The 26,672-nt window shown below is 50.1% G+C and overlaps 1 protein-coding gene across 1 annotated transcript in view; it reads left to right on the top strand.

Moving 5' to 3' along the window:
* IGDCC4 (immunoglobulin superfamily DCC subclass member 4) overlaps positions 1-26,672 on the top strand; it is a 95,654-nt gene that overhangs the window by 63,285 nt on the left and 5,697 nt on the right. The window contains exons 5-19 of the mRNA XM_068410666.1: positions 253-387; positions 2,844-2,999; positions 3,516-3,926; positions 4,661-4,825; positions 6,313-6,450; positions 7,915-8,085; positions 8,677-8,910; positions 13,690-13,797; positions 14,525-14,708; positions 15,073-15,200; positions 16,023-16,193; positions 16,727-16,864; positions 17,348-17,453; positions 18,678-18,912; positions 25,819-25,983. Coding sequence (XP_068266767.1) covers positions 253-387; positions 2,844-2,999; positions 3,516-3,926; positions 4,661-4,825; positions 6,313-6,450; positions 7,915-8,085; positions 8,677-8,910; positions 13,690-13,797; positions 14,525-14,708; positions 15,073-15,200; positions 16,023-16,193; positions 16,727-16,864; positions 17,348-17,453; positions 18,678-18,912; positions 25,819-25,983 — 2,645 coding nt within the window. The remainder of the gene's footprint in view (positions 1-252; positions 388-2,843; positions 3,000-3,515; positions 3,927-4,660; positions 4,826-6,312; positions 6,451-7,914; positions 8,086-8,676; positions 8,911-13,689; positions 13,798-14,524; positions 14,709-15,072; positions 15,201-16,022; positions 16,194-16,726; positions 16,865-17,347; positions 17,454-18,677; positions 18,913-25,818; positions 25,984-26,672) is intronic.

Here is a 26,672-nt window from a genome sequence, read left to right as displayed (position 1 = left end):
ACCAAGTTACCAGATTCTCTCTGGGCCAGTGTGATTAGAGTAAAGCTGCAGGGCACCCCTTTGTTCATATCTTTAGCAAAAATATTGTAGTCATGTAAAAGCAAGACCTGCTTTTCTCCTCCAGCTATGCATGAGCTGCTACCACACGTGAGACTTCCCCTGGAAGCACGGCTCGGGTGTCTGGGCTCTACGTTCTGTGTTTTTCTTTGCAATTTGGAAGGTCAGACTTGTCTTTTTGTTTTTTGACATCAGGTTCCCAGGCAGCAGGAGGAGATGTCACCATCGTCGCCGCTCCGGAGAACACCACGGTGGTGGCTGGGGAGAGCGTGGTGATGGAGTGCATGGCGGCTGCCGATCCCACCCCCTTCGTCTCCTGGATACGACAGGGTGAGCGTGAGGGACAGAATTAAGCTTTTGTTATCAAGAGGAACCTGCGGACACTTTATTTTAAAAATCTATTAAAAGGCAGAAAAATCTGTGGGACAGGAAGGGCGCGTGTTACACCGGTACCTAATGACGCAGGTGGTGTCGCAGCGTAGGGTGTCTTTGCTAAACTGGAATTACTGATTAAATCTAGAAGGTTACAAAGCAGACAGTTCCCTTTATTTCACAGGTCAAACAACTATAGATGAAGTTCTAGTGCCTGGATGCCTTTTGATCTAAATTAGTCATCCTCATTGTATGAGATTGGGCGGTGAAGGTCATGAGATGGGGTCAGGTCTGTGCCACTCCTCTGGGGACTCGAGGTTAGTGGGGATTCTGTGGAATCTGCCATTGCATTGGAGAAATAACTTGTATTGTCTTGGAGGATTATAAAACATGATAAGATCTGTTAATCATTGGAGTGGCTGGGCGTGTTGCTGGGAGGTTTTTATTCAAAAATCTTATTGTGGTCAAATTGGTAATGGAAGGATTGAGAAGATACTTAGAGCTCGTCAGAGGTGTACAAATGAGCCAGGCTGGCATATGTTACCCAGGGCTGATAGCCTAAGTCAGGAGTAGGGTGCTAATGTCACTTCACTGAGTGTCACATCCATCAGATGTGTTTCAGAGGCTCTGACTGAAGATATTCTCAGCTCAGGAGTTGAATCTCCTCCAGAAAAGGCTCTCAGTCATTTTCATAAATCCAGGTCACAATTTAAGACTTCTCTCCCCTGTAACCATTTATTGTGGTTGGTCTTCAGCCCAGACTTGTCCACGGGCAGTGATTTTAGTGTATACAAATATTTCCTCTTCCCCACAAAAAAAGGAGCAAAAAAAATCTCAGAGAACACAACTTTGGAAATCAGGTCAGCAAGGATTAAATGTTCTGGCAGAAATGTTTCTGGTTTAACCTGTGCACTTCACAATTACTCAGCTTTCCCGTGCCAGATCACTTACTCCTTGCTTTTCTGAGAGCTACTGATGCCCATAGTAGAGTAGATATTATTAGAGTTAGTTATCACTATGAAAGTTTTCTGGATGGGGGGAACAGGAGGGGGACAGGAGGGTGAGTTGGTGAAACAATTCCTTGCATGCTTTATTTTAAAGTGTTTGCTTGGTCCCCCTCTGCTTCCTGGTGTGGACTCTTCAAATTAGAAAAGATAGATTAACTGTGCTAGCAATTCTGTGTTGCACAAGCATGTTTCTTTCCAAGACTTCATTAAGGAGCAGGCTGGGTTACTGATTAGTCATGTAGGTAACGCCGAGGATTGTACCTTCGGGTTGCCAGTTTGGCTCCTGCCAGCCTTGGTGGTGTCAGCTAATTGCTACCATCTGGAGTCAGATTTTCAAACCGCTCCAGTGCAAATGGGGTGCACAGATTTGCTCCTCCTCTGAGCACACAGCCACTGACCTGTGAGGCCATCTGAAGACCCCCACAATGGCTGGAGGGGGCAGAGGGGCTGATCTCAGCTGCATTCCCTGCTGATGGTGCTAAGTAGGTGCAGCTGCTCACAGTGGAGGTGGAGAGCTCGCTGCTGTCTCGAGGTACAGGCTTAGCTGAGTCTGTGAGAGGCAAAGGCAGGCAAGTACTGAGGTTTTGCTGTCTGAAGGACATCTGTGCTTCTGCAGGTGGAGAGGGACAAGGTCTGGTGTTGCACAGGTACTGCACAAGCCAGCTGGCTCTCCCAGTCGCCTAACTCATGCCAAGAGCTGGCCGTGGGTTCCTGACCTCCCATCTGAGCCTTTCCTCAGCCAGACTGTGCTTGCCCATGCTCTGTCCCCAGCTCTGGGTTTTGCTCCCCTACGCTCACTCAGAGGTGCCAACGCCATGGTCCCCATGTTTCTTATGTCAGAGCAATGCTGAGAGGAAGCAGTACTCAGCACCAGCCTGCTGCCTTGTCCATGATGTGCTGAGGAGCCTGGGGCTATTTGAAGTCCTAGAAGGATGGCTCAGCTTGTGGCCAGGGAGCTGGAGCCACCCTTTCCTCCTTCCCTTCTCAGCAGTGCTGAGCATCCAGCCAGGAGAACAGGGAGAGGGCAGCTCATGGCCCATGTCTGACCCAAGCACTCCCCAAGGAGAACCAGATGTCCTCCTGATACAGATCAGGAGCCAGGCTGGGGGCAAAGAATCAGTTGGGAAGCTCAGTAAATTTGAGTTCATGTCCAGGACCCAGCGGAGGGAAGAGCCCCTGAGTTGTTAGTGCTTCACCGCTCTCGCTGACGTTCGCATTAATGAGGGAGGGGAGGAGGCGTGTGTGTCCGTGCGTGGGGGTCAGCAGGCACATCCAGCAGCTTTTCCAAAATGTGTGTTAGCTTTGCTTTCCCTCAAATGTGCTGTTCCCAGGGCGACTCATTGCAGGCACACCCTAGGCATCAGACATGATGCTCCCTCCCACATTTGTGCACGTTTCTTCCTGCAGATGGAAAGCCCGTTTCCACAGATGTGATTGTGTTGGGCCGGACAAATCTCCTCATTCCTTCCAGCCAGCCCCATCACTCCGGGGTGTACGTCTGCCGTGCTAACAAACCCCAGACCAGGCAGTTTGTTACAGCTGCAGCTGAGCTCCGGGTCCTCGGTGAGTAGAGAGCAGGATAAAAAACGCTGGCCGGGGAGCTGTGGATTACCTGGACTGACATCCAGGAGCTCCCCAAGAAGCTGCATTTGTGGCCTGTGCTGGGTAAGATGGAGCCAGGCTAGAGCCAGGAGGCCCTGGGTTGGGATAGCTCTCAGTGGGAGTGTCACTTCTTTAATATGGGGTTTAGTTCCTTGTATTTACTGAACCGTTTTATGCCTTATTCTTGTTCTCCAGGGTTCCCCCATGGAAATCTGTATCAGCAATTAACTTTCAGTATCGTAGAAGCCAGCAGGGAGAACAGCCTAGGATCAGGGAACGCAGCACATGATTGATACAGAATCTATTTTTCCTTTTGGACAGAGTCTAAATTAAGCCTCTAGAGTCTGCCTGGCAAATCCTATCTTGTAAGCAAAGCTTCTGCTGAATAAAACATAGCACCGAGCGGGGAGGAGAAGGGATTTGCTTTGCTATCTTTTCCTCCTCCTTCCTGCATTAATTTGTTCTCTCTCCTCCCAGCTACACCCAGCATCTCCCAGGCTCCTGAAACCATCTCTCGCACCCGAGCCAGCACGGCCCGGTTTGTCTGCAAGGCGGAGGGCGAGCCAGCCCCAAGCGTTCACTGGCTGAAGAACGGCGAGGCCATCCTCTCCAACGGACGGGTGAAGGTGCAGAGCAGCGGGAGCCTCGTGATCAATCAGATCGGGTTGGAGGATGCTGGCTACTATCAGTGTGTGGCTGAGAACAGCCTGGGCATGGCTTGTGCCACTGCCAAGCTCTCGGTGATCGTGCGGGAAGGTTTGCCCAGCGCTCCCAAGAAGGTGTCAGCCGTGTCCCTCTCCAGCACCACAGTCCTTGTGTCCTGGGAGAGGCCAGAGTACAACAGCGAGCAGATCATTGGCTTCTCCTTACATTACCAGCGGGCTGTGGGTAGGTGTTACCTGCCTGTGCAACACAGCTGTGTTGCAGGTACAAGACTTTCTTTCCCAACTGGTGACAAGTGTGAGGCAGTTCCAGTTAGTTTAGCCCTTTTCATTGCAGGTAAAAGAATTTTCTCTTGGAGTCAGCATCAGCCTGTGACAGTGCCTGTGGATTAGCAGACATATACTAACTTGTTGACCAGCAGTGGTGTGTCCATGTAGCTGAGTTGTCTGGATTCTAGTGGGACCAGACACTTCTGGAAATTTATTTCAGTTCTTTACTTCTTCCTTCAACACATTGATTTTATATGCAAAGAGTATGATTATTAATGGAGATACTAAACAGCTACATTGTGTACAGGGGTAATCACTAAATTACTCACACCCAGAATGTGAAGTGGGGCACTCGGGTCTCTTGGGGTCTGTCTTCCCAAACAGCCAGCAAACCAGTACTGGTGCTGAACTGTTGCCAGAGCTCCTCTGAAAATTAAGCTGGTAACTTCAGCTGCCTTAGCATGGATTAAGGAGCTTGAGTGAAAATGGAGATGTTAACATTGAGGCATTGAATGTTTCTTCCCAAAGAATTCACGTTAGAGATGGATTTTGTGCAGGTGCTGGGGAAATTGGAGAAGACATAGTGATTTTTAAGGTGGATTTACACTATGGACCTTGTGAGTTAAGTGATTTTTTGAGGATTGTCTTGGCAGTTCACTGACCTGCTGATCAGTGTTTCCTTGGCTCTAGGAACAGATAACGTGGAATACCAGTTTGCTGTCAATAATGATACCACTGAGCTGCAAGTCAAGGACCTAGAACCCAATACCAACTATGTCTTCTACGTGGTTGCGTACTCTCAGCTCGGAGCCAGCCGGACATCCTCTTCCATCATTGTTCAGACCCTGGAGGATGGTGCGTTGAATTAGATGGGTACTGGTGCCTAAAAAATGTTCTTGGCCTGTTTCATGGTGAGCATTGACTATGCAATGGAGAATAGTATCAGCTCCTAGAAACCTAAACTTGCTGCTCCTACAGCTTCTTGTCAGAAGCCCTTTAAAAAAAAAAACCAAACAACAAAACAACCAAAACCAAAGCAGCCTGGTCTGACTGCTAGTTTGGGTGATGAAGAGCATGGAAATGACCTAGCTGACACTGGGGCCCATGAGAATCCTGTGGGAACTGCAGTCAGCTCCTCTGGGCTAATGTGATATTGCTCCAAACGTGACTCTGGGCCAGACTCGATTTCAACTCAAACAGAAGTCATCTATTGCAATTTGTAGGGGTGGGAGCAGCCTCGAGGTTGGAGCCCTTAAGAGCCAGTAGTTTGTGTTGATTTTACCATTTATCACGTCACGTTTTGCGAGCAGTGAAGGCAGAGTGCCAGAAGGACAGCTGCCCAACAGGGGAGGACATGTACAGCTTTCAACAGGCTGCAGGACAGAGGCAAGAAGCGATGGTTTTGGCAGACCTCGTGCAAGCCCCTGCTATGCTGCAGGGTGCATTGTGTGCTTTTAATGCTCCTGACACCGTGACCTGTGTGGTCCCACGTGTGTGTGTCTGAGGCCTGAAAAGCTGAGTTGCGAGCGAGAAAGCTGCCTGCGGCACAGAGCCGTGATTCTCGAGGGACTGGGGATTCCCAGACTGAAGTCTGGATCTGTGAGCAAATGGCTCCTTTAGTGTCTCCTTCGTGCTCCCCAGTACAGCGTAGGCTGATCAGCTGGTCTGTGTGAACCTGCCCAGTTTGCAGTGGACAGGGGGTCCCTCAGGAGCAGTGTGGTGGGGCCAGCAGGCTCTGAGCAGCCCACTGTCTCCCAGGCTGAGAGAGCTGGGGCTCTTCAGCCTGGAGAAGAGAGGGCTCTGGGGAGACCTTCCAGTACCTGAAGGGGCTACAGGAAAGCAGGAGAGGGGCTTTTTACGAGGGCAAGTAGTGACAGGACGAGGGGGAACGGTTTTAAACTGAAAGAGGGGAGATTTAGATTAGATATTAGGAAGAAATTCTTTGCTGTGAGGGTGGTGAGACACTGGCCCAGGCTGCCCAGAGAAGCTGTGGCTGCCCCCTCCCTGGCAGTGTTCAAGGCCAGGTTGGATGAGGCTTGGAGCAACCTGGTCTGGTGGAAGGTGTCCCTGCCTGTGGCGGGGGGGTTGGAACTAGATGATCTTTAAGGTCCCTTCCAACCCAAACCATTCTATGGTTCTGTGATTCCCCAGACACCCTGCCAACGATCTGACCTGTTGAAGAGCTGTGGGGTGTTGGTTCCCCCTGTGACGGACAGCAAGTCACCAGTAGCTGGGCAGGGCCAAGACCAGATAGTGGCTTCCAGCCAACTGAGAGAGCTGGCAGAGATGTGCTGAGGTCTTGCCCTGGTCTTCACTGACTTTCCATTGTTACTTCTGCCCAGTTCCTAGTGCTGCCCCTCAGCTGTCCCTGTCGAGCATGACTCCTGGTGACATCCGGGTGACGTGGTTGCCTCCTCCTCCAGAGCTGAGTAATGGCAAGATAACGAAGTACAAGATCGACTACTGCACCCTGAAGGAAGGTGAGGGAACCACCATCGTGGGGGGGTTGCATCTTCTGCTCCAGCAGTGTTACCAGCATGTCATGTCGAGGGGAGGAGGTGCGAGGCTGAAACAGAGGGACCCCTTTTACCCAAGGGAGAACAGCCCTCTGTTAGCCTGGCTCTGCTGTTGGTGGTCACAGCAGTGCTGGTGCTGTGCTGCTTCACACAACTTTGAGGTGCCTTTTTGTGTGATTGTGGAGGAGCCTGTGACCCCAGGGGAATGGCCTGATGCTTGCGTGTTTGTGCTGCCCCGTGAATGTCTGCATGAGCCACCCTTTGGTGCCATCTGCACCGTGTGGTTTGGGGGAAGAGCTTTATGCTGGGTGGAAGGGTAAATGCATTTCATTCCTTTAAAATGGAGTCTAATCAAAGTGATCCTTGTGGAAAAAAAAGCCAAGTATCCTGGCCAGGCTGTCTTGCTCTGCTGCTGAGTTTTATCTGGTTTTATTTGTGTTGTCAGACGCTCTAAGAAGACTCCAGCGGGGATGGTAACATTTCCCTGTGCTGGACACGGCTGCTCCAATTCCATGTGTGCTTGCTTTGCAAATCCTTTTGGGTATTTGCTCTTAAAACCGTCAAAGCTCTGCAGCTTCTCACTTCCCAGGGTCGTGATTCTTACTAAGAGAAGGATGGGGAGTGTGATGAAGTGCTGGACTTGTTCCCATGTGTTTGATCTGGATTAGTGGTCTGCGCTGTGACTCCTGGCTCTTGTTTTTTTTTTTTTGCCCTGAGCCTGCACGTGGCTCTGTGGCATCGTAAAACCTTGGAGATGTTTGCAGTCCAGGAATCACACTCAGCAATACGCTGTTACATGGCAGGGACAGTGCTCCCAGCTGAGCTTACGCCAAGTGAAGCTGAAAAGCACGATCTCTGCATTCACCAAACAGGGAATATGGATCTTCGGCAAGACCAGTTAGTTGTTCCAGTGAAAACCCCAGGCAGTTCTGGGTTTAAATTTCCTGTTATCTCCCTTACAAACTTGGGTGGGCTGAAGAGGGAGCGATAAAACCTCAGTCTGGCATGGGTGAAGGTGTGAATTTTGTGGAAAGCAGGGCTGCTGGGCAGTTCCAGTTCAAATTAAGGTGAGGATTTAAATACAGCAATGAGGAGTACTGGGATGTACCGTCAGCTTCCATCAGCTGTGCTCGTGTCCCGCCGTCACGTCAGCAGCAGCAAGGCTTCTGACAGGTCCCCTCCAGGCAGGCTCAGTGGTGCTGAGGGCAACCAGCAGTTTTGAACGTGATGAAGGGGGTTGTCAGTCAGCCTATCAGCTCTGCCTAGTCTTTAATTTTTCCTGGTGGCGTGAGATTGCACCGGGCAAAGCCCAAGCTAGCCCAGGGCATGCGGACCACCTTTGGGTGGCTAGGCTTTTTGACTGCTCCGTTGTTTTTCCCCTGGACTGGGAAAACCATGTTTTCAATGGTGTCCCCTTGGTTCCAGCAGATCAGGTTACCTCCATTGAAGTGAGTGGAAATGAGACACAAATCACTCTCTACTCGCTCCATCCCAACAAAGTATACAAAGTTCGCATCGCGGCCAGCACCAGCGTGGGCTACGGGGCCCCTTCTGAGTGGACCCAGCATCGGACTCCCGACAGAGACAACCAGACGCATGGTAGGAGGCTGGGTGTTGCCTGGGGTTTGGGACGGGGTTTGCAGGACATCGGGGAACTTGAGGCACGATCAGAGATGTTTGCTTTCAGTGGGGAGTTATCGCTGTTGGTTTTGGTTAGACCTGAGTACCCGCCTTTAGTTTTCTGTTGAGCAGCCCCTAAATGTCTTGCTGCTTGCCTGGGTGGTAGGTCTCTCCTCCCTCCATGTGAAGCTGTGAAAGTTCTTGAAAGAAAGCAAGCAAGAAAAAACCCTAAACCCCATTGTTATGGTGTTTGGGAGTGGGTAGACAATTCTGCCAAACAGAGCTGAGCCCAAGCCAGGCTCCAGCAGTGGTTAAAGATGGTGGTATCTCAGAATACATTGAGAAACTCCCATAGTGGCTTTGTGGCACTGTTTTTCCTGTATCACTCAGTTGGTAAAGCCACAGTAGACTGTAACTGTACCATTCTGTCAGACGGTGGAGGTGTCTCACTCACAGGATGGCCTCTCCTCCCACCCCTCCCTCATGGCTGAGGATGGGGAGGATTCAGTAGAGCAGTGAAATGGAGGCAAGTGGCTGAACATTTTTTCTCTTGTCGTTTTCTTCTTCTAGTTCCATTTGCCCCAACAGAATTAAAAGTCCGAGCGAAGATGGAGTCTCTCCTGATAACATGGCAGCCCCCAGCCAACCATGCCCAGATTTCTGGCTACAAGCTCTACTACCGAGAAGTGGGCCCAGAGGAGTCCAGCGATGAAAGCCCTTTGGATGGTGCTGAAGATGAGAGCTGGGATGTAGGACCCATAAAGCTAAAGAAGAAAGTGAAGCAGTACGAGCTGACTCGACTAGGTTAGCTGGTTACATCTTCTTAGCAGTCGGCGTGGAAACCCAGGGTCTGTCTCTTATACTTTGTAGCAGTCCTGGGACACTTCCAAGAGGCTGTTACCTGCTTGGCTGCAGATATGTAGGACCAGGACCGTGTGAGCTTTTCAAGGGCACTCAAAATCATTTCTGGAGTGGGGCTTTTGGGGCTTGTCCTAAGCAGAGTTTAAAACACAGAAATTTCTGATGCCAGTGTGGCAGGGGTTGTATTTTTAACCAAGGGCTACTAATGTACTTAGGATATGCTAATAAGTGGATCTGAATCACTTGGTGTTTTTTATTGTGTCACTATAAAGAGTGCCTAGATTAAAATCTCCAGTCAGGAAAATGATCTCTCCTTCCCTGTGTATTTCTAAGCAGCTCCATAATTGAATGCTATTTGAAATCTCTCTCTATTCCAATGCAGAGATGGGTTAATTCACGGCATGTTAATTTTGGGTCAGTATTCCCCTCCACCTCCCCCTAAGGGAGAAGGGATAGAAGAGTGAATGTCCATGGCTGGAGAACAAATCTGCACCACAGTCAGGTCTGCCTGTCTGGCTAACTGCGCTCGGTATTTCCCATAAGGAGTTATATTTCTAACATCTGATCATACTAATTAGTTGATTTGCCCATTGATACAGGATGGAGAGAGAGGAGAGTCGTGGCAGATGCATCCTTGAAACAGGATTCTGCTGCTTAGAGTTCTTCCATCCCCCACTTCGTGCTTCATCCCTGTTCCTGCTAAGCGAGCTGAGGCTCGGGGCGAGTGTTTCTCGTGCTGGTTCATCTTACACGTCTCGCATAGATATTATGCATGGTGTAAAGGTCAGGCTGCAGCACCTGGAAAGACAGTTTGTATAATCGCTAAGTAGGTTTCCAGCCATGTTGCAGCCATCCTGCCACTGAGAGGGTGTTAACAGTTATGAGTTTCTCTGAAGAATTTAGGTCTGTAATTATTGCCCTGAAGAAACCACATGTGAACATCATCACGTGCTGCACTAACCACCGGCAAGTCAGTCAGCGGAGGGACTCGGGCGTGAGCTGAATTGCTTCCAAATGCTGTGGCACGATGATGCTGAGAAGGCTGCTTGTTCTTTTGTAATTACTTCCTTAAATTTGGGTATCCGTCAAGCCCTAATGGCTTCCTTATGATCTGGCGGTTGTGTATCGGCTATCGTTGTGTCAGGAAGAGAGTCTCGGGTTTCTTCCAGCCGTGGATATTCTCTTCTCTCCCCCTCACGCTGTTGAATGATGTGCTCTTGCATGCATACAGCAAAGGAAGGGGTCAGGAGTCTGGCTGTGCTGAGAAAGGCAGGGGGTCTGGACATGAAACGAGGAGGAGGAGTGGTTGGGATTGAGAAGGGTTTAGTTTTATGGTGGGGAGCTACCCTGCGCAGGTCCTTACATCTGCATTAGGGGTCCTGTAGGCAGGGTGAGTAGCAGTCTCGGGAAAGGTTGGCAGCTCTAACGTTATCCTTGCTGCTGCGCTGGGCTGATGGGGAATCAGCTGGGGGGATTTCCCAGCTCGTGGATATCTGCCTGGGAAGCACAGCAGTGCAGAGTTCTCCTAGGATCCCTCTGTAAAAACAAACACAATACCCAACACTGTCTCTTGGGAGTATCTCTTGATGTCAGGGAAAGGGGGCTGCATGTGGTGAACAGTGCTGTCTGGTGGAGAGTGAGGTTTGCCCAGGCTGGCCCGTGGGAGGGGGGCTGTTGAAGAAGCTACAAATTGGGTCAAGAGCTTGAAGAGATAAGAATAGAATAGAATAGAATAGAATGTTCTTTGTTTACATAGAATAGAATATTTCAGTTGGAAGGGACCTACAACGATCATCTAGTCCAACTGCCTGACCACTTCAGGGCTGACCAAAAGTTAAAGCAAATTATTGAGGGCATTGTCCAAATGCCTCTTAAACACTGACAGGCCTGGGGCATCGACCACCTCTCTAGGAAGCCTGTTCCAGTGTTTGAAATGGTGTCAGGAGGTCCCAGGGTTAGGCACTGGGGATACAAGGCTGTAGCTCAGACGTGATTGCAAACCATGTCAGTGCAAACAAGGCCCAGCTTCCCTGTTGGAGGCTACGTACTGCTGCAGCACAGGCACTAAATGCCCCTTGGCTGCACGTCTCTGCAGTGTCACTGAAGCCAGTGCTCTGCCCCTTGTCTTGTCTTGGTAACAGTAAGGTTCCTCGTGCTGGTCCAGTGCAAGATTCTTGTTTTGTCTTCTCTTGCACTGTCAGCTCCTGCTACTGAAATGGTGCCAGCTTTGTCCACCACCTCTCCTCTATCCTGCAGACTTCCTCATCTTTTGCCTTACCCCCAACATCTGGCTTCGTGACTTTGCCTTTGGTAATGACTCGGGTCTCTCCATTTGAGCTGTCTGAAATGAAAGAAGACTTTTCTCCCATGCTCGTGCTAACCCCTGGAGCAAACCATGTCTCCTTAGAGGGATATCACTAATGTCACGCCTTGTATCTTGTCTGAGAGGTGTGTGCTGAAATCCTGTGAGAGAGGTGGGCAGCTGTTCAAAGGCACATAAGAAATACAGCATTTCATGAGCCCACAAAGTCAAAAAGAAGCTGTCCTGAATCACCAGGAGGGCTTGTCCCTGAGAGAAACTCATTGATTTCCATCTATGTTCTACCAGTTAGTCTCTGTAATGGTGTGCAACCACCAGGGCCATAATTTACATGAAAAATAAGCTGTAAGGATCTGATCCTGTCTTCCACATTCCCATGAAGGAAGATTGCATTCCTCTGGGAGTGACTCCCTGGAGATCAGGGTATTTTCCCACTTACAGGAAAGTATGGCATGTGGCACCTGGCCAATACGAACACCTTGAAAAACGGAATGAAACAACATATTTAGCATATTGGATATATTATGCAGTCATCCAGATTAGTGATTTGAAATGATCTGGACTAGATTATTCTGCTTGTATTTAATGTCTGATGGAATGCAGTGAAATACATCTGTTTTCGTGCTGCCTACTAGCTTCTTGACAGCTTGATAGAGCTTTATGTCTGCATGTTCTAAGAGCTTGAACATCTGGGCCTGTGTGTAAAAATTGAAGCCAAGCCTCTGACAGAGAAATCCAAAATAACCCTATTTTCAGAATGTGAACTGCTTGATCTTGTAGTAGAGCTCCTCTGGCTTCACGTGTGAGTGGCTGCTGTATTGATCCTACCCAGGGATGGGGATGGAGGACTTGTCCTTTCCTTCACTTCATTCGTCAACAGGAGCTGCCCACAGCTGCATCACATCTGTGAGCTCTTCCTCATCGTTTCGGATCGCATCATCCGCGATGAGCTCGTGTCCCAGGGAAGCCCAGCCAAATGCTCAGGCAGGAGGTGGAGTGTGTGTGCTGGCGAGAGACAGGCTGTGGGGCTCTTTGTTCCACCAAACCCGTGGTCCCAGCCGTTTGGGAGCTGAGTGCCCTTTGGTCTCATCCCCCTTGTGTGGGTTTGCAATGTTTTCCTGTGGCTGGAGAGTGTGGAAATGCAGATCAGGCTGCCTTGGAGGCAGACAAAACTCTTGTTTGCTTTTGGGATTCCTTCGGGGAGAAAAATGTGGCTGAACTGTTTTTATATTCTGAGCATGAACATGTGTTGTGGAGCAGAGAAAGCCTTTGGTAATTGGTACCATTAGCCTCTGGGAGCGTAATCAGTGCAGTAATAATAAAATTGGCATCAATAAGAAAGGGTTTATTCTGCTTACATTGTCTGGCAAAGCGAGCAGTGATCTATCAGGGCAGGGAATGAACAGGAACGTCCCATATTAACAAACTTCATCAGTGCGCTGCAGCCAAGGCAACCAAAGCCTGCTCTCACTGAGCTGCTCAATGGGCTGGCTGCTGAAGGGGGACGCTGGCGAGAGTCTTATCTGAGAAGTTTGTATCTCCAAAGTTGTCTCCTCAGTTAAACATCTCCATTAATGTTACTTAACACAGCAGAGTGAGTATTTCAGCTGATGAAAGGCTGGAGGAAAGAGGGAAGTGAATTTTGGACCAGGGCAGCACTGCTTGGACACAGAGCGCCCTGTCCTGCGGCTCTGGGTCGGAGTGTGAGGTTCCCCATAGGGTGTATGGCTGTCTGATGGGAAGAGCGCGGAATGAGGACCCTCAGGTTTCTGGTGTGGGTTTTGTGTGTGCTGTTGCTTTTCTAATTGCAGATTAAGAAACTCTGCAGTGGAGGCAAAACAGTCACCGTATCACCATACAACAAACGCTGCCAGTGGCTTAACAGGGTGTGTGAGGACTTGCTGGAAGGAAGATCCTCACAGCAGTGAATAAATCAGAAGGGACTTGAGAAATGGGAGGTGCATTTTGGAGAGGAGATGTCCTCACTCCTCAAGAATAAACAATGCAGTGTATCCACTTGCCTGGGAGAGAGAGAGGAGGCATCCCGCGTAGGTTTCTTCAGTAGTTTGCAAGGGAGAACAATCAGGAGATGATGTGCTACAGGCCATGACACTGGTGAACCCTTGGTGGCTGGGGCAAGTCCATTTGCTGCTGATAATTTCTGTGAAAAGTGAGGGGAGGACTAGAGAGTAGCTGTGATAATACATGCACCAGTTGTGAGAAGGTGTTTGAATGTGGGAAGCCTGTAAGTGGAAGGGAGGCTCCGTGATGTATTTTAGCAAATACAACTCTGCTCAAGCTACTTTCTTGAATGGTGAGAAAAGCTGGTCAGAAAATGTGTCTAACTGGGGGAGGGTTGGTAACAAAACTAACCCCAGACAAACCCTGATTGATTTTTCCAGCTCCTGGGAAGCTCTATGAGGTGAAGCTGGTGGCATTCAATAAGCACGAAGATGGTTATGCAGCGGTTTGGAAGGGCAAAACAGAAAAGGCACCTGCAACAGCAGTAGGTGAGGAATGCCCTTCACTCATTGTTTGTCTCTTCTGCTTGGCATGTGGCTTCCAAGGAAGGGTGGAGGTAAAGTTGCAGAAGGTGAACTTGAAGAAGGACAATAGGAAAATGGGGAATGTCCCAATATAAGGAAATTCCCTTTGACAGTCATTGCAAATTGCATTGGAGGGATTATCTTGGGAAGGAGATAAAGGGGCAAAATATCCCCCTTCTCATGAGGGTTTTTCCTGTGCTGGGTGTGGATGGCCTTCACTGTGGTCTCTCCGGCCCTGTTAGTGGCTCAGGGATGGTCTTGGAAATGCCCAATAACCTGGGCTTCATCTCTTACGTTATAAAGATTCCAGAACGTGAATTAGCAGCATGCCAGGCTTTTGGCAGTGTTACAAAGAAAATGAAAGCTCTGAAGATCTGGGCTCCATTCTCAGCTTTGCCAGTGTGTGTGGGATGGTGAACAGTCTGGCCTCCGACACTCCACAGTAGTGCACCACCCCCTTGAAAGATCACATCCTCGTTGTGATCTTTCCTACACGTGAGGAAAAGCATGAACTGCTGCATGCACAGAAGGGCTAAGCCGGGTATCCAGGCTTACGCTGGAGGCCAGCATATCTGTGCAGGCTTCACAACCTAGGCCTGGTTTATTCCGTGTTTTCTGTGTCCCTGATGGCTGTCCCTTGCCTTGCTGTCACGTACGTCTCCACATCTCCTCTTTTTGTCTCACACCGTAGATCCCCCTGTGCAGAAGGGCCCTCCGCTGCCTCCAGTCCAAGTCTATGCAGAGTCCAACAGCTCCACTTCCATATGGCTCAGGTGGAAGAAACCTGACTTCACCACAGTCAAAATTGTCAACTACACCGTGCGCTTCAGCCCCTGGGGCCTGAAAAACGCCTCTCTTGTTACATACTACACAAGGTAAAGAGGGATGCTAAGGGTTCATCTGCCATGTATTGCTCACGGCAGGAGGAACCTGCATGGAAGTTCCAGTACTGAGCAAAATCCTGGGTGTTCCACATGCTGGAAATGTCTGCCTTGGTCACAGATACATTCAGATCTGCTGAAATGTGTCAGTGGGATTTGTCTATGACTTGAATACCAAGGTGGGAGCTGAGTGCTCTTGCATTCACATGACTGCAAGAAATGAAGCTATAGGTGTAAAATCAAATACTGTTAGAGGTAGGATAATCTTTTACAGTGTTCCTGGTAAGGTATCGGGGTGACAGCAGGTGGGAGAACCATCTAGTGTTCACGGCCTTGTGAATGTGTCCTCTTTTGGCAGCTCGGATGAAGACATTCTCATTAGTGGCTTGAAGCCCTACACCAGGTATGAGTTTGCCGTGCAGTCCAATGGTGTTGGCATCGATGGGCCCTTCGGCAGCGTGGTGGAGCGGTTCACCCTTCCTGACCGTGAGTATTTGTGGGAATTGAATCCTGATTTCTCCTGGCTTTCCCTGAATCTCTTAGCAAATCCCTCCTAATGTGCCCCTGAGAGGTGTGGTGATCTCAGATCACCTCCAAGCTCAGGTGTCCCTGATAGTGTAAAAGGCTGAGAGCTGCTAAGTGCTGCTTTGTAAGCAGAGATGAACATGTAAAGAGAATTAGGGCAATAATTGTTGTTCCTGTGGGATTACCTCTGGGTTCAGAGAAATCCTACTCGTCAGGGAGAGCTCCGGTATTCAGCTTCACAGAGCAGCAGTGGTGGGCTTTGGAGGTGGTGTGTGTCCTGCACCTAGCTGGGACTAGTTGCAGTTCAAGCAGGGCTTTGAGGAAGATGGAGAAGAAAGCAACAAGGAGCAGGGGTGTGCTAGGAACATCCTTTCAAATATGACCAACATTGCACAGTCTCAAACTGAGCTGCATGGCTTCATCAGCACTCTCACATTTCCCTTGGCTGGTTGGCCGTGAGGCACAAGTCCTGCCCCGTACTGGGTTCAGCAGCCTCCTCTCTGCGCTCTCCACAGCTTGTCTGGATGAGATCTCTGACCACCCAGGTCACTCGGACATCTCATGCTTGCAGACATGCCTGTGGCACCACTGAGAAGGATTCAGAGAAGGTACAGAGCAGTTCACAGAATCACAGAATCAGTCAGGTTGGAAGAGACCTCTGGGATCATCGAGTCCAACCATTGCCCTGACACCACCATGTCAACAAGTTGTCATGCCCTGCAGGTTGAATGCTCTCCTCCTTTTTTCTGCTGCTCACGCTGGGTCTTTACTTGTCTCTGCCAGGTCCCTCGACTCCTCCATCTGACCTGCGGCTGCACCCACTCAACCCCTACGCTGTCCAGGTGCACTGGTGCCCCCCTGCCGAGCCCAACGGCATCATTGTGGAGTACCTCATCCTGTATAACGCCAACAACACGCAGCCTGATGACATGTGGACCTTGCTGACACGAGAAGGTGAGCCTCCTCGAGGTACTGTAGTACCCCACCAGGTCCTCCTCCTCCTGCCTTTTTCCCTGCCTACAGAGCCCTGCTTGGTCAGTCCTGCTGCCCTGATTTTTGCCTCACTTTAAGCACATACAAATAAACATTCAAGAGCCCATGCTGCCAGCTTGCTTGGAGCATATACTGGGCCTTGCTCATGGTCATATAGGAGAGTCCAGGGACATGACTACTGAGAGATGTGCAATCATACATGTCTAGGGCTGAAATAGCCATTATCATCCAGCAAACATCCTGCAGATACAGGCTGGCGGCCAGTAGTTCCCAGCAGAACATATGCCAGCAACACCACGTGCACGCTGTGTCATCAGCTCTTGAAGCAGCAAGTTCGTTAATACCAAAGAGGTGTGTGAATTACCTCTTAGAGCTCATGACACAAAATCCCTCACTTCTGAGGGTCCAACAGAATTCGGCTGCTGCTTTGCTGCAGCCTCTGAATACTCTTGACACTGCACATTGTAGACCTCTTTTGACTTGCTTTTGACCAGGAAATATCTTCAGCACTGAAGTGCATGGCCTGGAAAGTGATACCAGATACTTCTTCAAGATGGGAGCAAAGACAGTCGTGGGATCTGGTCCCTATTCAAACGTTAAGGATGTGCACACCCTCCGGGAGAAGCTGTCTGGTACGAATTTCCCCTTTCTCCCGGTGCAGGAAGCGAGTTTGTGTTGCTAAAGACCGCGAGTTGTCAGCAGCAGCAGTTCTGTTTGCCCAGCAGCTGCCTGATGTGGGATGGGACTGTGTGTAGGCCAGTGCAGAGGATCATGGCAGAGTCCTCAGATGTGCAGCTCCACAGGCCTCAGGCAGCTCCAGAACCCATCCCACAGAACTTCATCTCTCTTCCCCATCCCAGCTCCTACGGAAGGGCACGTGCAACCTGCATCTTGCTGCCTGTTAGGCCTGTGTGGCATGAAATTAATGAATGTGCATAGGTGCCAGTTTGCTTTAAGCTGCTCAAAATTGTCACTGCCAAGTGATCTTCTTCCTTCATGTGTATAGAGGCACCACCTATGGGTTTTTATGAAGCTGGTGCTTCTCTGAACGTAAGACACCTTGTACCTTCTTCCTGCCAGCAGCTGAAATGATGTGTCTGCCCTTCCCTTCCTAGATGTTCTGGATGTCCACTCTGTCACGGGAATCATCGTGGGAGTCTGCCTGGGGCTGCTCTGCATCCTCTTCTGCATGTGTGCCAGCTTCCGCAACAGCAAGCAGAGGTTGGGAGTGCTAGCTGGCTGAGGACCGTATCTAGTATAGTCTTTTCACTGATTTATTTTCTCAGTAGTTTCTCTTTGTTTTGCATTGTTAGACTAATAGTTTTTTTTCAGAGAAAGAAAAAAAAAAAACAAGAAAAGGAAAAAACACTATTTGCCAGATTATTATGTGTCTGTTAGTGTGGGCAGTATTTTGCTTCTGAGGTTGGACAGATCTAAGGATGTTTGGAAAGAGTTTTTTAACTTCCAGTTGGGAAAATGGTGAAAGATTTCCCAGTGAGTGACAGGCTGGGTTCAGGAGGATTGGACAGAGCCCAAGGCCCCCTGCTATCCCAGCGGTCTGAATCCAGCCACAAGCATTTGGAAAGACCACAGTCGGAAACCAGCTTAGTTGCTGAGAAGAGTTTTGAGCTGGCAGCAGATCTCGGAATCACAGAATCAACCAGGTTGGAAGAGCCCTCTGGGATCATCGAGTCCAACCATTGCCCTGACACCACCATGTCAACTAGACCAGGGCACTAAGGGCCACGTCCAGTCTTTTCTTAAACCCCTCCAGAGATGGTGACTCCAGCACCTCCCTGGGCAGCCCCTTCCAATGGCTAATGACCCTTGCTGAGAAGAAATTCTTCCTAATGTCCAACCTGAACCTCCCCTGGCGAAGCTTGAGGCTGTGTCCTCCTGTCCTAGCGCTGGTTGCCTGGGAGAAGAGGCCGACTCCCACTGCGCTACAACCTCCCTTCAGGTAGTTGTAGACTCTCAGCACTAGGAACAAGCAGCTTCCAAAGTCTCATCCTAATGTGGCCACCAAACTTTTCTGTCCTGTTGCATCTCTTACCTGTAAAGCAGAGGTGACAGGAGTGACACAGCTCCCCACGGGCAGGGGTTAGAGAGCGCTCGCCCTAGTGCTGGGACTCGTGTTGTCTGCTGCCCTTGTGACCCACTGGCGAGGGGAGGGCTTTGCATCCAGCACCCTGCTTCGTATGAGCTTTAGGGTTAGTGAAGGTGGGGAAGAGATGGGTCTGGGGAGAGGGTACTGCAGCGAAAGCTGTTACAGTAGGATGTGGACAGAGGATCCCCGTCCTCAGGAGCGGCAGGGCAGGGGCTTGGGCCTGGTAGGACAGACTGAGTGGCCCTGAGGGAATCACTTTCTCTCGCAGTCTGTGACTGTTTGGGACAGAGGAAAGTGAAGCTCACAAGGGATATCAGCTCTGGCTTGTTTTCCCCCAGGGAGGCCCTGCCAGGCCTGGATTCCCAGGCAGCCGGCAACCACACTTACTACCACCGGAGCAGGCAAGGGGTGGCAGCCCCCAGAGCCACCTTGGATTCCCATGAGCTAGAGTCCCTCATGTCCCCGCTCCCGGAGGATGCACCCATGCCCCTGGGGGACATCACAGAGCTGACAGAAGTGCACAGCCTCATCCACACGAGCCTCCCTGAGGACATCGTCCACGGGAAGAGGAAGGTAAGGGCTCATGCACGTGGTGGCTGGGTTTCCACCCTAGCCAAGAGCCTTTGTTTGGTGTGTCTCTCCTGGGAAGCCAGGGTCTGATCCTGTCCTGGCTCTGCAAAGTGCAGGTAGGCTTGGCTGCAGGCTGGTGCTGGGCAGCCACGCATTTCCCTCTCCGTAGAAGTGACTGGCTCAGTCTTGGCTGTCAGATCCAAGTTTGGGATCCCCGTGCCATCTACCACTGGGACAGTGACCCCTCATCCCAGAGGAGCAGCTACCAAACACTGCTGCAGAAAGCTGTGCTGTTCCTGTTGCATACAGATGATGTGAGAAAGTGTGATGTCCAGAGTGGATGCTCTGCCTTCCAGGATACTCTTCTGCTTAGAGTAAAAGGAGCTTTGTCCATAACGAGTGTGTTCACTGGAATACCCTTGAAGCTGTACAAGAGGTGAAATTGTGGTTTATTTGTGAACCTTGTTTTTTGAAGTAGCCTCTTCCTGCCCTGCTTGGTTTGCCTGACATTGCATTGTCTTTCACTCCTCCCTGGCCATTTCCTCTCTCAAGCTTGCCTGAAACATTTCATTCCATTAGGGAACCTTTAATTGGCCTAATTTAGTTAATCTGTTTATGTCTCTCTTTGGAGCCCAGGGAGAGCATGTAAAGTAATTAGGAGGTTCAGTAAAACAAATGTATCGTGAGCGCATGGGATTTCACGTGTGCATCAGCGATGCTGGCGTGTCACTGGAGGGAGGGGAGTTCAGGATACCTGGCCAACCACGAGACCTGTCCTTGCTGCCAGCGGCAGCGTGGGGATGGTCTTTTGGAAACGCAACGTCTTCTGCTGGCTTTCATAGTCCTATGGGCTGATGCTGGGCTCGTGGCCATGCCCAAGTGCTGTGGCAGATCAGCTGAAGGAGAGGCAGTTTGCAGCCAAGCCGCATCTATGGATTTTGGTGGAATGTAGCTGCCTGGCTGGACCCAAGCCGAAGAGCGTGAGGAATTTCCTACAGCTCTTTCTGCTAAATAAAGAACAAATGTTTTCAGTGGTGGTGAACTTACCCTGGGAGCTGGTCGGGGTGGGGAAGTTCCCTCACTTGGGCATCTCTTTTTCCAAAGCAGCAATCCTGTCTGCAAAGGTTTACACAAAGTTTTTCCTGCGTGCGAGGGCAGTGGCAAGGCCTGGCTGCTCCGGGCTTGGCCTGAGAGCTTGGGGCTACCAGCATCTGTGGCAGAGGCTGGCAGTGTCCAGCAGCAGTTCTGTTCAGAGATGAGAGCTTCAGGGAATGGAGCGATTCTGGCTGTAGTGTCTCTGCCTCCCTAATTGGATGGGGAAAGGCCACTGAGTGTTAAATTCACTGAGGATTTTTGCCAGCAGAATAAGGAGCTTGTTTTTTTTGATGGATGTGGATAGGGAAGCAGGGATCACTGAGGAGCAGCCACCCGGAGAGCAGTGTTGTCACCCGTGCCGCCCGGCGAGGATGACCTGGCAGGTGAAGAGCTCGAGTGGCAGCTTGTTGTTGCTGGGAGTGGGCACTGGAGGGAGATGTGCTTCCACTCAGGAAGCCCCACTCCCCCCACTGCCCAGTTCCTGCTGGAAGTGCCACCTGAGCCAGCCCTGAGCATCGTCGCATCCTCCCTGCGCTCTGGTGTGTATAATCAAGGGTGAAAAGAATCAGGCCAAATCATCTTTATGCTGCAGTTGCCAAGAGGCCACATGTCTGGATGGCGATGTGATTTTACCTGGCTGGGTGGTCAAGGAGTTGGGCAGGTGTCCTGAGCACAGCCGGACCCATGCACACACGCCTGCTCCCCACCACAGATGTAAATCAGAGTTGGGTGCAGTTGTGAGCGTGTGCATCTCCCTGCTTGTAGACAAAATGCTACAGGCCAAGGCCCAGGAGTGGGTTGGAGGTTCCTTGGGTTGACTTGTGTGCTGCAAATAGCTTCTTCCAGCAGCCATTTAAGCTAGGCTGCCCCAGCCCCCCGGGGACCCTGCCTGGAACTGGCTGTTGCCGGGAACTTTGCACCCTACAGTGACCAGCTGCCTTTGTAGCCTTCTCTTTTCTTCTCTCCTGCTGTGTGTGGTTGGGGCTGTGAAAACCCATGGCAAGGAATGTGGTAGAACCACAGGAAAGAGAAAATCCTTGTGGAAGAAAATTCCTGGTCCAGCCTGGCAAGGGGAAGCTCCCCAGGGTGCTCTAGGTCAGGTACTGTCACTTGCTGTCCTAGTCAATAAAGAAAGGGGATGAGAAATGTCTCATGGATCCCTTCTATTTATCGTGTCACCACAGAGCTCAGGATGTTGGCTGGGACACACTCTTAGTCTGATGCTGCTGCTGCTGTTGGGCAGGTTTGTGTAGCTGTGGTGCCAAGGAACTGGCAGCTCCAGGCCTGTGTGACCTCTGGTTGCCTGCCTGTCTCTCCGTCCTCAAGTTACGCTCCTGAAACCCATGTTGTGTTGGCTGGGTGACACTTGCCATTAGCAGTGGCCATGATGGCTGCTCCCGTGCTTGCAGGCTTTTCACATGCTGGCTCATTACTTGGCATTTCATGGGTTATTCTTTATTGGTTTTATTCTTACGGCAGCCTGAGGTTCCAGTGGAGGTAGGAGGCTCCGTGGTGTTAGGAGATGTACAAATGCAAGGAAGGGACTGTCCCCGTGCCGTAAGCGGTCAGAAGTGAGTGAATGTCACTTTGCAGGTGTGGGTACTGGGGAACAGGGAGACCAAGGGCAGGACGACTTCAACAACACTGAGATTTGAACTAACCCCTGCAGAGAATTGCAGGCAAGGGTTTGGGGAAGTCCCCTTGATCGTTTTCAAGTCAAGATCACCTTCGAATGCAGGGCCATGATTCCTCTTGAGCCATTACAAGTGATGCTGGGGGTGCAGGATGGTGCAAGTGGAAGGTGGGGACAGTCATTGCGCTGCTGGACAGCCCACAGGAGCCTTCTGGCCACCCTGCCCCTGCTTGCAGGACAGCAGGGTGCTACTGCAGCCGAGCTGACGGCACAGGGCCTGTCCGGATGGCTGACAGCTCCGTTTGGCCCGAGTATGCTCGGCCATTTAGCGGGCCCGTTTCCTTCCTTTCTCTCCATTTCTCAGTGGTCACTAAACACACTGACAAGTGATTTTCCTCCCTTACTCTCTCCCCCTTCAGGTGACCCCCAGACTGATGCCCTCAGTAGCCCACGTTATAAATGACCCTGCAATGCACAGGCTGTGGTGCTGCAGCTCTGTTTCCCCTGACAGATGGACCGAGGATGATAAAATGGCTCCGCTCCAGACATCTCTGTCACTGCTGTTTTTGGGCCAAGCTATTTAGGGGGTGGGGGAGAATGTTAAAAAGCATCTGCTTTCCATGGAAGACTTCAGCTTTTCATTGAATGAAGCCAAACCCAAGCGTTTTGGCTTGGAAATGTTTGCTGTTGTGCTTCTTGCGAGCTGGAACCTTCCTCGCTTGCTGTCCCGCTCCTTCGCGGTGGGCCTCCTCCCCGTGGGGACTGCGTTTCCCATGAAGTGTCCCCGTGACTCAGAGAGCAGAAGCTGTAATGCATCAGGGAACTTGGATCTACCCGGGTTTTTGTCGTTTTCGTGTTGAAATTTTTCTGCGTGGAAAAGAAGTCCCAACGTTTTCTGAAAAGCCTTAGGTGAGAGCTGTGCTCCCGTCGGCAGCTAGCAGAGAGTCTCCTTTATCTGGTGGGGGGAGAGGTCTGTGTTGCATCTTGTTTCGAGGTGCAGGGATGCCTGTATGTTTGCACGACATGGAGCTTTCCCTCTCCCACCGGCTGCCGTGGTGCCGTTCAGCAATGAATCCTTTCTCTCCTCTGTGATGCTCCTAAAAGCTGGGCTCATCTGAGCTATCCCCAGCCTTGTTCTGCACAGGATTTCAAGCTAGTTTAAACAACCATCCTCATAAAACAGGGAAGGTTTCAAGATCAACATTTCCTACATGTTCATTCTCAGCTCATATATTTGCGTGAAATCATTACTTGTCACTGAAGAGGTAACATGATCTAGGCACGTCTTTACGAGTTGGAGTTTCTAGAAAAAGGCTAAAATGAAAGGGCTTGTTTGCTTTGATAAGGATTTAGCTGCGATGGAAACACCTTTTACTGGAAGATGTTTTTATTAGTTTTCATTCTTGTGTTTGCAGTGAACTGACAAAGGGATTTTTCCCTCTTTAAATTAGTATCAGACTGACACTCATTGCCTTCATTCTTCTATTGTAAAAACCAAGAGGACATTTCCTTGTCTTCCTTCAGACATTCACTAGCCCCCCTCGAGTAGAAAGAAATAGTATTGTTGATTACACCAAAAAATACTGCTTAAAAAAGCAGAGAAGCTTTCAGGCGCACAAGATCTTCAGGTCTGTGATGAAAACAGACCTAGAGTTAATTGCCACTGCCCAACCTGAGAGACTAAACCCCATGAGGGTTTTTCTTTTCCCCTCTCAAACATAATGTGCTTGAACAACGTGTGGGATACAGGCCATGTTGTGTGGCTGATGGTTTTTTCTGTTTGTTGAAAGTTGCAAACTGGTACAAAACAAGTTTGTTCTTCGTTGCAGCCAATTTCAGCCAGAGCTGAGCAGGCTGTTCCCAGAGTCATCAAACCCTGTGTAAACACGGCAGATTGACGTTTCCGCTAACAGATGGTCCCCTGGGGATTGCCTGTTTCTTTCCACGTTTTTTGGTATTCACAAGATGCCTGCAAGAAGGTTTTCAAGTTTGCTCTGTGTGTGTGTGTGTACGCGTACGATGCTCAGATCTTTCTGATGGCAAATACGCATGGAAGCATCTATAATAGGACACACATTTGTGTGCATGTGTGCATATTTGTGTAGGTTCAACGCTGAGATTTCCAGGCAGTATTTGCTCAGTAACGTATGTTCCTTGGAAGAGGCACAGAAGCCATCAGGCAGCGATGTAGCTGCAGAAAGCCTTTCAGATGGCAGCAGAAGCAAATTGAACACGTTCTTTGAGTACTCGCGTGTGGGGATGTTCCTTACTGTGAGCTGTGTGTGATCGCTTGGTTGATTTCTCGCTATTAAAGTGTAGTTTAATGATTGTCCACTTAGAAATGGAGTGATTAGGGAACGCTCTTGGCTCAGAATATATTGTTGAGGATTGCAGAGAGGGGAATGGCAAAGACTCTGCCTCCAGCATCCACTTCTAAATTAGCATATGCTTGATACCCACAGCGCTGGGTTTGGACGTCGCTGTTCTGCAGGGTGCTGTCATACCAGTGAGGCCCTTTACTACTTGTTTTCTTAAGGTTTGATCCTGAGGCAGCAGTCAGGCTCCTACGACTCGGGGCTGGTGCTGGGATGTAACGCTGCTCTGCCTCCCGCAAGCTGTTGAGCCCCTTTGGCACTTGAGCCAGGGTGGACAGAGGGTGCTCAGGAAAGGCTCAGGCAGCTCTTCAGCGCATACACGAGCGCTTTAATGTGCCTTCTGCCAGCGCCGCCAGCACGAGGTAGCATTTGCTGCTCGCTGAATAGCTGACTGAGGAATGCCTGGCTCACACACAACATCTGCTCGTGTATTTCTACCTCATTTCCAGCCAGATGGACCGAGGCACAAGGAGGTCAAATGACTCACGCAAGGTCAGGCTGATGTCAGAAATCTCCTTGCTATCTCGGCCGGGCTCGTGCTACGTTGACTGTTGTTGGAATAGATCTGGCCTGTGTAAGTCGCAGCCATATATGCAGAGCAGAAACCTGGGTTTCTCCTGCCTGACAGTGAGCAACAGGTGGTTAGTGGGTTCGAACAGATGTGCCGTGTATCTTCACCCTACACACCACCGGTGTTCGCCATGCACACGCACACTCGCCGTTGTGTCGGGTCAGGATTTTCTCTTCACTTCAGCATCCGCCTCTCGCTTCTATCCAGGCAACGTGTAACATCTGCGGGACGAGCCCAGAGATAACTGGGTCATGTCTGCCCTCTGTGTGTATCTATGTATCCGTATGTGGGTCAGTAGCAAGGCTGAGCTCAGGTAAACGCAGGACAGCCCAATAAAATCAAAACCTGGAAAGAAAATACTTTTCTGCCTGTGAACTAATAGTCTGAGCTGTTAAATAACTTCAGCTCTTAAAGGCACACATTTCCCACAGACAGAGGTGTGCATTCAACAGTTTATTGCAAGGGGAAGCTGAGAGAACCCAGAACAAATTACGTTCAGCCCATATAATTTAATTAGACCTACAAACAAGGTAACACTGGTTGCCCAGGGGATTTAAAGCTGAGCTAAGAATTGCTTGGTGGTCTGCAGCTCAAAAAAAAAAAATTAAAAATAAGGCCCCCGATTTTGTGCCTCTGTGGTGATGGAGAATGGCAGAGTGTTTACCCAAGCCCTGCTTACAGCAGGAAATCTGTCTGCCTCGCCGAGCGAGCGGTTTAGTGTTGTCCTCACCTCTGTCTGGAGCATACGTGCCAGTGCACACAGGTGAGGGTTCTTCTTCATGCTGCAGAGCGTCACTTGTGCCAACGCAAATGCCGTAATAATTCTGCTCCAGGTTTCTACCGCCCCTGTTCCTTTCCAGCTTTGCAGTGTCCTTCCGTAGGCCCAGACTGCTCTGGGTTGTTTGCAGCCTTGCAGGGAGTTGATTTCCGTGGACCTTTAAGTGGTGTCTTGTGCCATGATATTCCTGTTGGCCTAAAACTTTGAGAATCGGTAGAAAGCCCACGTTGGTTGTGAACCATCTGGCAACTTCTGTCCACTTGCTCTGCACCAGATGCATTTTTATTTCGATGCTATCAGAAGTGATCTCTGCATTTAACTGGCGTCTTCTAACACCGTGGTATTTTGCCCAACTCGAAATTTCCTTTTTCAAGCTGCTTCTCATTTCAGGTTTATGAGGATGAGAATCTGTATCTGTGATAATTGGATCTTTTCTCCTCCCACTTTTCTTCTGCAGTCTTCATGGAATAAATCAGCTAACCAGCCCTGGACAAACAGCATAGCCAGGTACGGGGACGCCATCACAAAGGAGCCTCTCTCTGCTGTGAACGGATCGCTGAAGCTCCCTTCCAGCGCGGGACAGAAGCTTTTGTTACAAGCTCTGGTTTACGATGCTGTGATGGTGGGTGTCTTCGGTGGTTTATTGACTTGTGTATTCTGAAATGTTCTTTTCCATTTATGTTCCCCATCTCCTTTTCTCCTTTTTGCAGCACAGGAGAAAATGTTTTCTCCCCTGAGCTAGCTTTAGTTGGCTGATCATGGGCTTTATTTTTGTTCCTGGGTATAGGAGTGTTTGCCAGCGAGACTGATAGGGTGCGAGTAAAAGCTGTTTGGTTTTTCCAAGAATCGTTCAAAGCCTCAGCTCTCCCCTGGTGATCTGTCTTGACTCCAACCAGCCCTTGAGGGCCTGTGCTGTGGGCTGCTTCTCTTGGGGATGGTCAGGTGGGCTCAGACAGCTCATTTATCAGCAGGGTTGTGGCAGTCCCGGTTCCTGAGGACCTGGAGCCGGGCACCAGCAGTCTGCTTTGGGTCTGTGCTGTGGCCATGCAGCAAGCAGCCTGCCCTGTGAGTTAGGAGCTGCAACGCTCAGGACAGTCAGTAAGAGCTACAGTGTGCTCACCTGAAGGAGGGATTGCGTTTTTGCCTGTAAAAAGAGTCAAAGATCAAGCGTTGATTTAAACTCCTTCTCCAGAAAGGGTAGAGCAGTTTCCACTGCGCTCATCTTCTTTATGTGGGTGCACAGATTGGGAGGAAATCCCATTTCTGATATTGCTTCATTAAAATAAATACACAATCCCGTGTTTGGGAGAG

This window comes from Nyctibius grandis, chromosome 11, assembly GCF_013368605.1.
Source record: "Nyctibius grandis isolate bNycGra1 chromosome 11, bNycGra1.pri, whole genome shotgun sequence".
NCBI classification, from domain to species: Eukaryota; Metazoa; Chordata; class Aves; order Nyctibiiformes; family Nyctibiidae; genus Nyctibius; species Nyctibius grandis.
Note: the sequence above shows the minus strand (reverse complement) of the source record. Positions and strands in the feature narration are given on the sequence as shown.